Source organism: Heterodontus francisci, chromosome 3, assembly GCF_036365525.1.
Source record: "Heterodontus francisci isolate sHetFra1 chromosome 3, sHetFra1.hap1, whole genome shotgun sequence".
In the NCBI taxonomy this organism is placed as follows: domain Eukaryota; kingdom Metazoa; phylum Chordata; class Chondrichthyes; order Heterodontiformes; family Heterodontidae; genus Heterodontus; species Heterodontus francisci.
The window spans coordinates 201,672,147-201,687,036 of NC_090373.1; the positions used below are offsets into that span (position 1 = coordinate 201,672,147).

General features: G+C 42.7%; 1 protein-coding gene across 1 annotated transcript in view; it reads right to left on the reverse strand.

Moving 5' to 3' along the window:
* Positions 1-14,890, reverse strand: part of LOC137367179 (dynein axonemal heavy chain 8-like) — a 2,062,041-nt gene that overhangs the window by 1,347,613 nt on the left and 699,538 nt on the right. Inside the window, exon 53 of the mRNA XM_068028615.1 lies at positions 1,442-1,568. Within this exon, the coding sequence (XP_067884716.1) occupies positions 1,442-1,568 (127 nt within the window). The remainder of the gene's footprint in view (positions 1-1,441; positions 1,569-14,890) is intronic.

A 14,890-nucleotide genomic window follows, 5' to 3' on the forward strand; every position in this document is an offset into this window, starting at 1 on the left:
TGATGTAGGGTGGGAGGAGGTTCGTGGAATAAAACAGCCAAGGAGGGTATACAGCCCATTATACCTGTACCAGCTCTTTGTTAGAGCTATCCAAGTAATCCCACTCTGCTGCCTGTAGCCCGATAAAAAAAAATTCTTCAAATAGTTATCCAATTCCCCTTTAAACGTTACTATTGAATCTGTTTTCATCATGCTTGCAGGCAGTGCATTCCAGATCACAACTTGCTGTCTGAAATAATGTTTCCTCATGTTGCCTCTGGTTCTTTTGCTAATTACGTTAAATCTGTTTCCTCTGGTTACTGATTCTTCTGCTATTCAAAGTAGTTTCTCCTTATTTACTCTATCAAAATTCATCATAATATTGAACACCTCTATCAAATCTCCTTTTAACTTCCTCTGCTCTAATGAGAACAACCCCAGCTTCTTCAGTCCCTCCGCATAACTGAAGTCACTCATTCATAGTATCATTCTCGTAAATAGCATCTGCACTCACTCCAAGATCTTGACATCCTTCCTAAAGTATGGTGTCTGAACTGAATACTGCAGCTGAGGTTTAACCAGTATTTTGTAAAGATTTACGATAACTTCCTTGCTTTTGTTATCTACTTTTCTCTTAATAAAGCCAACGTGAAGCATAAACACCGATTTCGACAACTTGGCTCAAATAGCCTGCTTCTTTGCTGTAAGTTCTATATAATTCTATGTACTTCTTTTTGCCCTTGTCAATTATGTATTCATTCTTTTTTTTCAATTAAGTAGCTCCTTAATCTACATTCGTGAAAGTAACTTGCTTTTCTTTTCTACAAGCTTAAGTCAGGTGTAATTCTGCTGGAATTTCTGAAACAACAGCTTTGGCCCTTATTAGCCTCTCATTTGCATGTATGGAGCCATTTGGGGTAAGTGCATCTATCAGCAGCTAATTCTACTGGAATTTTATGTACAATTTTAGAATGAATATTAAAAAAGAAACATCCAAATTTGGCCCTAGAACTAGTTCCCTATGTCAGAATTATATCACTTTTGAACCAAAACATTTTTAGCATTTTTTTCTGTGTAAGAATTTGTACACTCATTCATAGCCAAATGAGAATAGAAAAATCCAGGGGGAGGGAAGGAAAGTAAAGGAAAAGATCTAAAATCAAAATGTAATAAGACTTTTCCTTTACATGGGGACACAATATTGTTAAACTGACAAATAGAAATTAGGAAGCAACCTTACATGCTTTCTTTGTTGTGGGAAACAGCTAACCTAGATCTACTCCTGAAAACAGATGAGAAAGAACTGAAAGTCTGTCTCAGAAAGAGGCCATTCCACAGCAAAATGAGGAACTGTGGTCCCGGTGATTGTTTTTTTGCCTTCCAGCCGTGGATGAAACAATGGCAATTATTGAAGGAATGAAGAAGAATGTTATTTAATGCATACATCTGCTTTAGCTCCTACCTGTGTTCAGTTCAATAAAATCTACTGTAATGATGGAGCTAAGTTCCTCAATCTCTTGTTGAAAAGCAGCATAGTACTCTATTTCTGATCGGAGTTCGTATAGACTGGGATTACTATCCATGAATTTCTATGTAGAAATGGTCAAAAAGAAATTATCAATTTAAATTAAACACACTAAAAGTTTTCAGATACTACATTTAAGAATATGTATAATTTACTGAAGATGGCCATTATAAAAATTAACAATATTTCATCTTATCCAGACTTTAGATTTTTTCCCAGTCCAATTAATCAGATAATCTTCAAATTTCCACTTATGTTCATGTCCAAAATCCTTTTTCAAACAGACTTCAATAGGTTTAAGCCCCATGAACTTTGAGTGTGGAGCACAGAGTGGTCGTAAAAGAGTGTGCAAATGAATACTAAAGTTGGGAATTCGGTGCAGAGAGGAAGGGAGGTGCTGCTTCTTTTTTTTAACCTTCAGTAGCTGGTAATTGATTTTCCTTTGTCTCTAAGCTAGGAAATTGTAACTTGTTATTACCTTACTTTGCATGATTTAAAATCGATAAACACATTGATTAAAAAAATAAACAATTCAATTTTAAAAATTAACTAATCAAATAAATAAATAAGGTCAGACGGACGTGGCAGGGCAGGTGGTGTGCTGTAACTGCAGCATGTGGGGGTTTGTGGAGAGTACTGTGATCCTGGAGAACCATATCAGCGGTTAAGTGTCTGCAGCTTGAGGAACTTGGGCTTAAGAGTTCTTGAACTGGATTCTGAGATGCATTCAATGAATCCATCAGGGAGGGGGAAAGTTACCTACACACTTTGATCAAGGAGACGGTCGCAGCTTAAGTAGAACTTTAGGGTTGGTTATAAAAACAGAAAGTGCTGGAAATACTCAGCAGGTCAGGCAGCATCTGTGGAGAAAGAAGCAGAGTTAACGTTTCAGGTCTCTGACCTTTCTCGCTTTGCGGGACACCTCCGCTCAGTCCGAAAGCATGACCCCGAGCTTCTGGTCGCTTGCCATTTCAATGGACCTCCCTGCTCTCCTGCCAACATTTCTGTCTTTGGCCTGCTCCAGTGTTCCTGTGAACATTATCACAAGCTCGAAGAGCAGCACTTGATCTTTCGATTCGGCACTCTATAGCCTTGCGGACTGAACACTGAGCTCGGTAACTTCAGAGCATGACTGGCCTTTTAAAAATATTATTTTATTTTTAACCATGTGCCTGTTTTTCACGTAGATAGAGCTGTTCATTATTCTGCTATCAACACTCTCTCTGGACTGATGCTTTGTCTTTCATTACAAGAATTAACACATTCTTTGCCTTTGTCGCAGGACAGCTTTGTTATTTAATCTCTCCTGCCCTCTGCCCTATCAAACACTTTTCCTTTTGTTCGCTTCCCCATCAACTGCCCTCTCCGCCCCACCCCACCCCCCATTCACTTGCTTAAAACCTAATTTTTTTCTAACCTTTGCCAGTTCTGATGAAAGGCGGACAAAAAATCAGGAATAATTGGGAACCAAGGGTCCAGCAAGAATGAGGAACTTAAACAAATTAGTATAAGGAAATAAAATACTGGAGAAATTAATAGGAGCAAGTGGCAACAAATCCGCTAGACCTGATGACTTGCACCCTAGGGTTTTAAAAGAGATAGCTGCAGAGATAGTGGATGCATTTGTTTTGATCTTCCAGAATTTGTTAGATTCTAGAACAGTTCCCAAGGATTAAAAGGTAGCAAATATAACCACATTATATAAGACAGGTGGTAGAGAGAAAATGGGGAACTATGGGCGAGTTAGCCCAACATCATTAGTAACCAAAATGCTAGAATGTATTATTAGGGATGTGGTAACAAGGCACTTAGAAAACTATAATATGATTAAGCAGTCTGAAAACAGATTTTTAAAAGGGACATTGTGTTTGATAAATTTGTAATTAGCAAGATGGATAAGGGGCCACTGGTGGATGCAGTATACCTGGATTTTCAAAAAGCATTTCCTAAACTGTTACACAAGAGGTTATTAAACAAAATTAGAACTTATGGGATTGGGGGTAATATATATTAGCATGGATTGAGGATTGGCCAATGGCCAGAAAACAGAGAGTAGGAATAAACGGGACATTTTTGGGCTAGCAGGCTGTAACAAGTGACTTATCACAAAAGGTTTTTGAAAATCCAAGGACACTACATCCACTAGCTCCCCCTTATCATCTTATTAGTTTTTGGTTGGATTGGTTTGGTTGATATCCTTCCATCTATGAAAGATGATGGATACGCAGCAAACAATCCATTTAGGTGGGGTGTCTTCTCTTGGTGCACTTCTGCTGATGGCTGTGAAGGCCAATCCTTGAGATGTAGGTTCTGCCTGAAGTGCCGCACATGAAGCTGCCAAGTGACGCTGTGAGCTGTTATTTTTGACTTTGGCACCTGTTGCCAAGCTACTGTAGCAACTGGTTGTCATGGTAGTGCACACCAGCCGACAGGACATGTCGCTATTTCCCTCTTGCCAACCAGTGACTCCAGGTGCGTTAGTTGACATTTACAGCCTTTATGTCATGCTTGCAAGAAAACTTGAAGCAGAGCTTTGGGCGCCCCACATGTCGTCTGGCCCTGGCCACCTCACCATACAGAAGATCTTCCATCCTGCAGACGTGTCTGATTCACCAAAGACACATTGTTTGATTAGTGCCAACAGACTTTCTGCCACCTCCACCGTGATGCCACTACCAAACGCATCTTCCCCTCCCTTCCCGTCAGCATTCCGAAGGGATCGTTCCCTCCGCGACACCCTGGTCCACTCCTCCCTTACCCCCACCACCTCGTCCCCGTCCCATGGCACCTTACCCTGCAATCGCAGGAGATGTAATACCTGCCCATTTACCTCCTCTCTCCTCACTATCCCAGACCCCAAACACTCCTTTCAGGTGAAGCAGTGATTTACTTGTACTTCTTTCAATGTAGTATACTGTATTCGCTGCTCACAATGTGGTCTCCTCTACACCGGGGAGACCAAACGCAGACTGGGTGACCGCTTTGCGGAACACCTCCGCTCAGTCCGCAAGCAGGACCCTGAGCTTCCAGTTGCTTGCCATTTCAACGCTCCCCCCTGCTCTCATGCTCACATCTATATCCTGGGCTTGCTGCAGTGTTCAACTGAACATCAATGCAAGCTCGAGGAACAGCATCTCGTTTTCCGATTAGGCACACTACAGCCTGCCGGACTGAACATTGATTCAATAATTTCAGAGCATGACGGTCCCCCCAATTTACCTTTATTTTTAGTTCTTTTTCCTTTTTTAAATTTTTTACAATTTTTTTTCTTTTGTTTATTTCATTTCATCGTAGTTTGTTCAGTTTGCTTACCCACTGTTTTTTTTCATGTTTGTACTTGCTGCTGTTCAATCTTCAGTTCGTTAATACCCTATCTGTACTAATGCTTTGTCTTTCAACACATCATTAGCATATTGTTTGCCTTTGCTCCATGACCTCTTGGTCAGCTATGTGGCCTTGTCCAATCTACACCTTCTCCTTTGTTATCATTTGCCCCACCCCCGGCTCACTTGCTTATAACCTTTGACATTTCTAATATTTGCTAGTTCCAAAGAAGGGTCACTGACCCGAAACGTTAACTCTGCTTCTCTTTCCACAGATGCTGCCAGACCTGCTGAGTGGTTCCAGCATTTCTTGTTTTTATTTCAGATTTCCAGCATCCGCAGTATTTTGCTTTTATTATAGATGCCAAGAGAATGTTTTTCTGGCTGGGGAGTCTGGAACACGGGGTCACAGTCTTAGAATAAGGGGTCAGCCATTTAAGACAGAGATGAGGATAATTTTCTTCACTGAAATGTGAATCTTTGGAATTCTCTACCTCGAGAGCTGTGGAGGTTCAGTCGTTGAGACAGAGGTCGATAGATTTTTGGGTACTAAGGGAATTGAGGATGGTGTGGAAAGGTGGAGGATCAGCATAGTCTTGTTGAATGGTGAGCAGGCTTGAGGGTCTGGGTGGCTGCTCATGCTCCTGTTTTTTAAGTTCTAGAAGATCAGACATGATTTTGCTGAATGGCGGAGCAGGATCAAAGGGCCAAATGGCCTACTCCAGCTCTTATTTCTTTTGTTCTTATCGTCAGCCCTGAAGAAAATTTAGACATCATATAAAACTTACCACACAGAAGGAGGCTATTCGGCACATCATGTCTGTACCGGTCGATGACGAGCAACCCAGCCTAATCTCACCTTCCTGCACTAGGTTCAAAGCCATGCAGGTCACCACGCTTTAAGTAGATATCCAAGTACTTTTTAATTGTGGTATGTGTTTCTGCCTCTATCACCCTTTCAGGCAGTGAGTTCCAGGTCCCTATCACTCTATTGATGAAAAAATGTTTCCTCATCTCCCCTCTAATCATAGAAACATAAGAAATAGGAGCAGAAGTAGGCCATTCGGCCCTTCGGGCCTGCTCTGCCATTTAAAAAAGATCATGGCTGATCATCTAATTCAGCATCCTGTTCTCGCTTTCTTCCCATATCCCTTGATCCTTTTGGCTTTAAGAAATATATCTATCTCCTTCTTGAATATATTTAATGATTGGCCGCCACTGCCTTCTGCGGTAGAGAATTCCACAGGTTCACCACCCTCTGAGTGAAGAAATTTCTCATCTCCTAAACTAAATGGCAAACCCCGTATCCTGAGACTGTGACCCCTAGTTCTGGATTCCCCAGCCATCGGGAACATCCTCCCTGCATCTAGCCTGTCTAGTCCTGTTAGAATTTTCTAGGTTTCTATAAGATCCCCTCTCATTCTTCTAAACTCTAGTGAATTTAGGCCTAGTCGACCCATTATCTCCTCATACGTCAATCCTGCCATCCCAGGAATCAACCTAGAAAATCTTCTTTGCACTCCCTCCATGTTAAGAACATCCTTCCTCAGATAAGGAGACCAAAAATGCACACAATCCTGCTAACAACTACTTTAAATCTATGCCCCCTGGTTTTGATCACTCTGCTAAGGTTAATAGGTCATCCATATTTATTCTATCTCGGCCAGGGGTTGCCAACACGCCAATCATGAGCTACTGGTAGCTCGCTGTCAGTCTTTGAGTAGCTTGCATTAAGTTTGAAAAAGTGCATTTGTATCCAGGCTCAGGGAGGTTTGGCCTCATGTTTTGGACAGTTGGGCTGAAGCAAATTTTATTTAATGCTATCTGAAGGCTGACCCACGGTGCATTCAAAAGCGAGTTTATGCCAGTACGTTACACAGTAAGGGGTGTGTGTGTGTGTGTGTGTGTGTGTGTGTGTGTGTGTGTGTGTGTGTGTGTGTGTGTGTGTGTGTGTGTGTGTGTGTGTGTGTGTACGCCTATGATCCACGGTCTGGCGTTCTGCCACTCTGCTTCAACCTACCTTCACCTACTGGAAGTCCCACCCTCGCCATGTGCCAATTAAATGATGCCCGTTAGTAACATCTCAAAAAAACCACCAGCGGAGCTGCTGATTGAGTAAGAGAACAATCAATCACCCAAGCATTTCTGTTTATTTAAGTAAGTTTAGATGGCGTCAGCAGTAAATGCCTCAACGGTGAGAGAGGTACGAGGAGGGGAAAAGAAAGACAGAGAGAGATTTAAAAAATACTCAAACCCCAACCACAGAGCAGGGACTGCTTGCATGCAGTCGCAAAGTTCGTCTTCAAAATGACATTCCAATTGATATCAAGGTACCCTGCAACTGACTTCTGGAGTCTTGTGGATACAGCGTGGTACAATAATATCCACACAGCAGCAATGAAAATGGCTTCCTTGTTTGGTTCCACTTATCTTTGGACAGCACAGTGTCAAGTATCACAATGAAATAAAGTTAAGATCAGTTTTCCTTCAGATTAAATATATTATAATAGCGATATATTTAATTTGCATTTATCTATCCAATATATATTTAAGTGGTTCATGATATTTCTCATTTATCAAAAATAGCTCTCACTAAAGAAAAGGTTGGCGAGTCCTGATCTCGGCCCCTCATAATTTTATAACACACCCATTAAGTCACATCTCAGCCTCCTCAGTGCCAAGGAAACAGTCCCAGCCCATCTAATCTTTCCTTATCGCTAAAATTTTCCAGTACTGACATCTCCTCAGCACCCTCTCCAGTACAATCAGATCTTTCCTGTTTTGTGGTGACCACAAATGTATGCAGTACTCAAGCAGTGCTCTAACTGGTGTTGTACACAGTTCTAGCATAACCTCCCTGCTCGTATGCCTCAGCTAATAAAGGAAAGCATACCATATGCCTTCCTATTGACCTTATAAATCTGTCCTGACACCTTTAAGAATCAAGGTCTCTCTGTTCCTGCATGTAACTCATATCCTCTGATTTACTGTGTATTCCCTGAGGATTGGGAGGATTTCAGAATACAGCAAAGGAGGACGAAGAAACTGATGAAGAAAGGGAGAATAGAATATGAATGTAAACTAGCAGAAAACATAAAAACATACTGTAAAAGCTTCCATAGGTACGTAAATGTTTGGCTAAGACAAATGTGGGTGCATTACAGACATTGTCAGGAGAATTTCTAATGGGGAATGGAGAAATGGCAGAGAACAAGCTAAATGATTACTTTGTATCTGTCTTCATTGAGGAAGATACAAGAAATCTCCCACAATTAGAGATCCAGGGGACTAGGGAGAATCAGGAATTGATGGACATTAGTATTGGTAAAAAGGTTGTATTGGAGAAATTAATGGGGCTTAAAGTTGATAAGTCCTCAGCACTTGATACTCTACATCCCAGAGTGTTGAAAGAGGTAGCTATGGAGATAGTGGATGCATTGGTGAGCATCTTCCAAAATTCTATAGATTCTGGAAAGGTTCCTGCAGATTGGAAGGTATTAAATGTCACCTCACTATTTAAGAAGGGAGGCAGAGAGAAAATAGACCTGTTAGCCTTATATCAGTAGTGGAGAAAATGTTAGAATGTATTCTGAAGGATGTGATAAATGGATACTAGGGTAATAATGATCTAATTATGCATAGTCAACATGGAGTAAGAATAGGAAATCACGTTTGACGAGTGTGTTGCAGTTTTTTGAGGATGTTACTAACAGAATAGATAAAGGGGAGTCGGTGGACGTAGTCTACTTGGATTGTCAGAAGGCTTTTCTAAAGTGCCCCACAGGAGGTTGGATAGCAAAATTAAAGCACATGGAATAGGAGGTAATATACTGGCATGGATTAAGGATTAGTTAACAGAGAGTAGGAATCAACGGGTCATTCTCGCGTTGGCAAGTGGTGGCTAGTGGGGTACTGCAAGAATCAGTACTTGGGCCCCAGCTGTTCACAATATATTAATGATTTGGATGTGGGGACCAAATGTTAAATTTCCAAGGTCGCAGATGACACAAAACTAGGTGGGATTGTGTGTTGTGAGGAAGATGCAAAGTGGCTTCAGGGGGATTTGGACAGACTTAGTGAATGGGCAAGAACATGGCAGATGGAATATAATGTGGAAAAATGTGAGGTTATCCATTTTTGTAGGAGGAATAGATGTGCAGACTATTTCATAAATGATAAGAAATTAGAAAGTTTGTAGATATACAAAGGGACATGGGTGTCCTCGTCAATAAATCACTGAACGCTAACATGCAGGTGCAGCAAGCAATTAAGAAGGTTAATGGTATATTAGCATTTATTGTAAGAGGATTTGAGTACAGGAGTAGCAAAGAGTGCTTCAACTGTATAGAAAGTTGGTTAGACAACACCTGGAGTACTGTGTGCAGTTTTGGTCCCCTTACCTTAGGAAGGATATTATTGCCATAGAGGGAGTGCAACGAAGCTTCACCAGACTTGGGGAAACCGGGCCTGTATTCTCTAGAGTTTCGAGGAATGAGAGGTGATCTCATTGAAACCTACAAAATACTTAAAGGGATAGACAGGATAGATGCAGAAAAGGTGTTTCCCCTGGTTGGGGAGTCTAGAACCAGGGGACACAATTTCAAAATAAGGGCGAAGCAACTTAGAACAATGATAAGAAGAAATTTCTTTACTCAGAGGGTTATGAACCTTTGGAATTCTCTACTCCAGAGGGCTGTGGAAGCTCAGTCATTGAGTATGTTTAAAGCTGAGATTGACATATTTCTAAATACCAATGACATAAAGCGATATAGGGATAGTAGGGGAAAACGGCATTGAAGTGAATGATCAGCCATGATCGTATTGAATGGCAGAGCAAGCTCAATGCATTGAATGGCCTACTCCTGCTCCTATGTTCCTATGAACTAGTGTGCGATCTCACCTTCCAGCTAGCTGGCATTTGACCCATCCTTCCCCATTCCATGTGCATTTGTGCCTTGTGTATCAACATCTGCAGATCCTTCCTTTATCTGAGCCTCTAAAGTAATCCCAGTGTCAGCCTCTGAGCTGGTTGTTGTGATTATAAGATTGAATGATTTGGTTTTCAGATTTAACTCGAGCACATTTGTTATTGCACAGGAAACCCCCCTGAGACAGGCGGGTCTGCGATTGACAGCTGTTGAAAGGAAACCGAGTGCATTTTTAATCTTGAACATTGTCTTTAACTGTCAGCATATGGCTTCCTGGAATTCGCTAGATTGAACAAAGGAAGAGAACAGTGGGGATTTCCGGGGCTGAGCAATTGACATGCTGGAAACCTTTTAAATAATGAGATATTACAACTGTCTATGCTTTTTTCTATTCTTTCATGGGATGTAAGTGTCACTGGCAAGGCCAGCATTTATTGCCCATACATAATTGCCCTTGAACCACTGCAATCCATATGGTGTAGGTACACCCAGAGTGCTCTCGAGAGGGAGTGCCAGGATTTTGACTCAGTGCAGTGAAATGACGACAATGTGGTTCTAAATCGGGGTGGTGTGTGACTTGGAGGGGAACTTGAAGATGATGGTGATCCAATGCACCTGCTGCCCTTATCCTTCTTGGTGGTAAAGGCTGTGGGTTTGGAATGTGCTATCAATGGAGGCTGCAGTGCATCGTGTAGATGGTACACACTGCTATCACAATGCATCGGTGGTGGAGGGAGTGAATGTTTGGTGGATGGGAAGGCAAACAAGCAGGCTGCATTGTCCTGGATGGTGTCGAGCATCTTGTGTTGCAGCTGCACTGATCCAGGCAAGTGCAGAGAATTCCATCACACTCCTGAGTTGTACCTTGCAGATGGTGGACACACTCTGGGATGTTAGGAAATGAGTTACTCACCACAGAATTCCTAGCCTCTGACCTGCTGTTGTACTGACAGCATTTATGTGGCTGGTTCAGTTTAGTTTCTGGTCAATGGTAAAACCCCAGGATGTTGATGGTGGGGGATTCAGCAATGGAAATACTGTTGAATATCAAGGGGAGATGGATAGATTCTCTCTTGCTGGAGATGGTCATTGCCCATCACTTGTGTGGTGCAAAGATTACTTGCCACTTATCTTGTCCAGGTCTTGCTGCATGCGGGCATGGACGGTTTCAGTATCTCAGGAGTCAGAAATGATACTGAACACTGTACAATCATAAGCAAACATCCCCACTTCTGACCTTAAGTTGGAGGGAAAGTCATTGATGAAGAAGCTGAAGATCGTTGGGCCTAGGACACTACTGTGAGGAATTCCTGCAGCAACGCCATGGAGCTGAGATGGATGGCCTCCAACAACCACAACCATCTTCTTTTGTGCTTTGACTGGATGTGGCACGACTGCAGAACTCTGATCTGATCCTTTGGTTGTGTGATTGCTTAGCTTGGTCCAGAGCAAGCTACTTCCTCTGTTTATCATGCATACAGTCCTGTGTTTTAGCTTCACCAGGCTGGTATCTCACTTTTAGGTATGCCTGGTGCTGTTCCTGGCATGCTCTCCCATTCTCCTCATTGAACCAGAGTTGGTTCCCTGGCTTGACAGTAATGGTAGAGGGCAGGATATGCCAGGCCATGAGGTTACAGATGGTGGTTGATTGCAAATCTGCTGATGGCTCACAGTGCCTCATGGATGCCCAGTTTTGAGCTGCTATATCTGTTCTGAATATACCCCATTTAGCATGGTGGTAGCGTCACACAACACAATGGAGAGTGTCCTCAGTGTGAAGACTTAGTTTCCACAAGGACTGTGCAGTGATCACTCTGACCAAGATTGTCGTGGACAGATCTATCTGCGACAGGTCTAGTGAGGAGTAGGTCAAGTATGTCTTTCCCTTTTGTTGGTTGTACAACACCTGCTGTAGGCCCAGTCTGGCAGCCATGTCCTTCATGAATCGACCCGTTTGGTCAGTAGTGGTGCTACCAAGTCATTCTTTGGTGATGGTCATTGAAGTTCGCCACCAAGAGTACTTTCTGTACTCTTGCTACCTTCAATGCATCTTCCAAAAAGTATTCAACATGGAGGAGCACTGATTTTTTTTCAGCTGAGGGAAATAGGTAGGTGGCAATCAGCAGGAGTTTTTCTTGCCCATATTTGACTTGATGCCTGAAATTTCATTGGGTCTGGTATCAACGTCCCTTCTGACTGTATACCACTGTGCTGCCAACTCTGGTGGGTCTGTCCTGCTGGTGGTACAAGATATACCCAAGGGTGGTGATGGAGCAACCTGTGGTACAGCTCTCCCAATTTTGGCATGTCCCAAATGTTCATGAGAGGACTTTGCAGGGTCAACTCGGCAGGGTGTTCCTTTGTTGTTTCCGGTGCCTCGATCAATGCTCATTGGTCTGTCCAGCTTGATGACTTGGTAGGCCATTTCAGAGGGCAGTGTGTTTAGAGTCAGCAGATTTCCTTCACTGAAGAACAGTAGCGAACCAGATGGATTTTTATGATAATTGTGTACATTCAGAATCATCATTACTGACAGTAACTCTTTATTCCAGATTTATTAATTGATTGAATTTAAATTCCCCCATCTGCTGTGTGGAATTTCAACTCATGTTGTTGCAGGATTACTCCAGGCCTCTGGATTACTGGTCTTGTAACATTCCCACTACCCCACCATCCCCACTAACTGAAAGGCTTTTGCTCACAGGACTTGCTCTGGGGGTGTGCATTCACTGCTTTGGAGGTGATTTCCAAGGCTTTTAAAAAGGAAAGCAGTACAAAGTCACAGAACCAAGTCTTAAAGTAAGTGTTAAAGCAAAATATCAGCAGGAAGATGGATACCAATTTTCCAAGAATCAACTAGAAAGCCTTGGCTATCCCATTTGAGTTCAAACTCTTCCAACAGAGAATGCAATTATACTTTACAGACCAAGTAATTTATAGAACCAGAAAAACAGGCTGTAAAAATTATGATAGCACAGAATCAATAACTCTGGATTATCTGAACAGAACCAGAAAGATCCCACAACGATGTCGCAAGTGCTGGCAGATTAGGTCAGATTGAGAGTGAATTTTCAAATCCAGTGCCTAGAGTTGATGTCTTAAAGACAACAGCCTCAGAATTCAATAGACCAGTTTGTCAGTAGATGCCGTAGTAAGGACAATGAATGCAATTTCTCAGAGAATCTAACCATCGCCCCTCAATTGCATTGCGATCGCTGAATCCCCCACTATCAACATTCTAGGGGCCACCATTGACCAGAAACTGAACTGGAGTAGCCATTTAAATACCATGGCTATGAGCAAGTCAGGTTAGGAATCTTGCAGCGAGTAACTCACCTCCTAACTCCCAAAAGCCTGTCCACCATCTACAAGGCGCGTCAGGAGTGTGATGGAATACTCTCCACTTGACTGGTTGGGTGCAGCTCCAACAACACTCAAGAAGCTCAACACCAGGAAAATGCAGCCTGCATGATTGGCACCCCATCCACAAACATTCACTCCCTCTACCACTAAAGCACAGTGGCATCAGTGTGTACCATCTATAAGATGCACTGCAGCAACGCACCAAGGCTCCTTAGATGGCACCTTCCAAACCCGCGACCTCTACCACTTAGAAAGACAAGGGCAGCAGATGCATGGGAACACAGCCAGCCACAAGTTCCCCTTCAAGCCACACATCATCCTAACTTGGAACTATATTAACATTCCTTCACTCTCCCTGGGACAGAATCCTGGAACCCCTTCTCCCTTACTAACAACACTGTTGTTGTGCATACCCCACATAGACTGCAATGGTTCAAGAAGGTAGCCCACCACCACCTTCTCAAGAGCAATTAGGGATTGGCAATAAATGCTGGCCTAGCCAGCGATGCACACATCCCATGAACGATTAAAAAAACTCAGCTGTCAGACCAAATAATGGAGCTGGTGATTGTATCAACACCCATTGAAGCATTTCAGAAAGATGTCTTGGGGGAAAAAGAAAGGTCATAGCATGATGCACTGTTGGAAGATGGCAGCAAGTACAAAGCCATACTGTATCGGCACCATAACCAGGTTGAAAAGGGCAAGCAAGCTGTGTTGGAAATGTGGTTGGCCACACTCAAGGCAAAATTATCCTGCATTTCGTGACCTGTGCAAGGCAGGCAGTGCAAAAGGACACTGGGCCCGCCTATGCAGGAATTCTGGCTCCAAAGACACAGCCAGAAGTCGCAGTAAAACACAAGCAAACAAAAAACAGGGCAACAGCACAAGAAAAACGCCAGAGCCTTGTATAAGTGCAAGCCAACACACAAGGTCACCAGCGAAACAGACCTGAGACAGGATCCAGAGAGAAGTAATTCTCAGCGAGAAGTTGAGCAGACATTCCACATTGTGAACCTGACACATCACATTGATGAAGTCCAACAAATGGAGGCTTTCGCCACTATTAATATCATGTGCTCAAAGAAAGCTGGCAAACATAAACTCCAGGTCAAGATTGACACCAGTGCTTTTGCAAATATCCTACCAGTCCGAATCCTCAAAGATATGTAGCGGAGTCATGAGAAGTCAATGATACAACCGACAACTACCAAGTTATCTGCATAAAACGGGTCACCCATCCCTTGCAGTGGCACATTAACAATGCAATGAAAATACGGCAAGTTGGCATGGAAACCACAAACGTTCTACCTCTGGGAAGCTAGGGAGGAGATTGCAGAGCCTTTGTCCTTGATCTTTATGTCGTCATTGTCGACAGGAATAGTGCCGGAAGACTGGAGGATTGCAAATGTTGTCCCCTTGTTCAAGAAGGGGAGTAGAGACAGCCCTGGTAATTATAGACCTGTGAGCCTTACTTCGGTTGTGGGTAAAATGTTGGAAAAGGTTATAAGAGACAGGATTTATAATCATCTTGAAAAGAATAAGTACATTAGAGATAGTCAGCACGGTTTTGTGACGGGTAGGTCGTGCCTCACAAACCTTATTGAGTTTTTCGAGAAGGTGACCAAACAGGTGGATGAGGGTAAAGCAGTGGATGTGGTGTATATGGATTTCAGTAAGGCGTTTGATAAGGTTCCCCACGGTAGGCTATTGCAGAAAATACGGAAGTATGGGGTTGAAGGTGATTTAGAGCTTTGGATCAGAAATTGGCT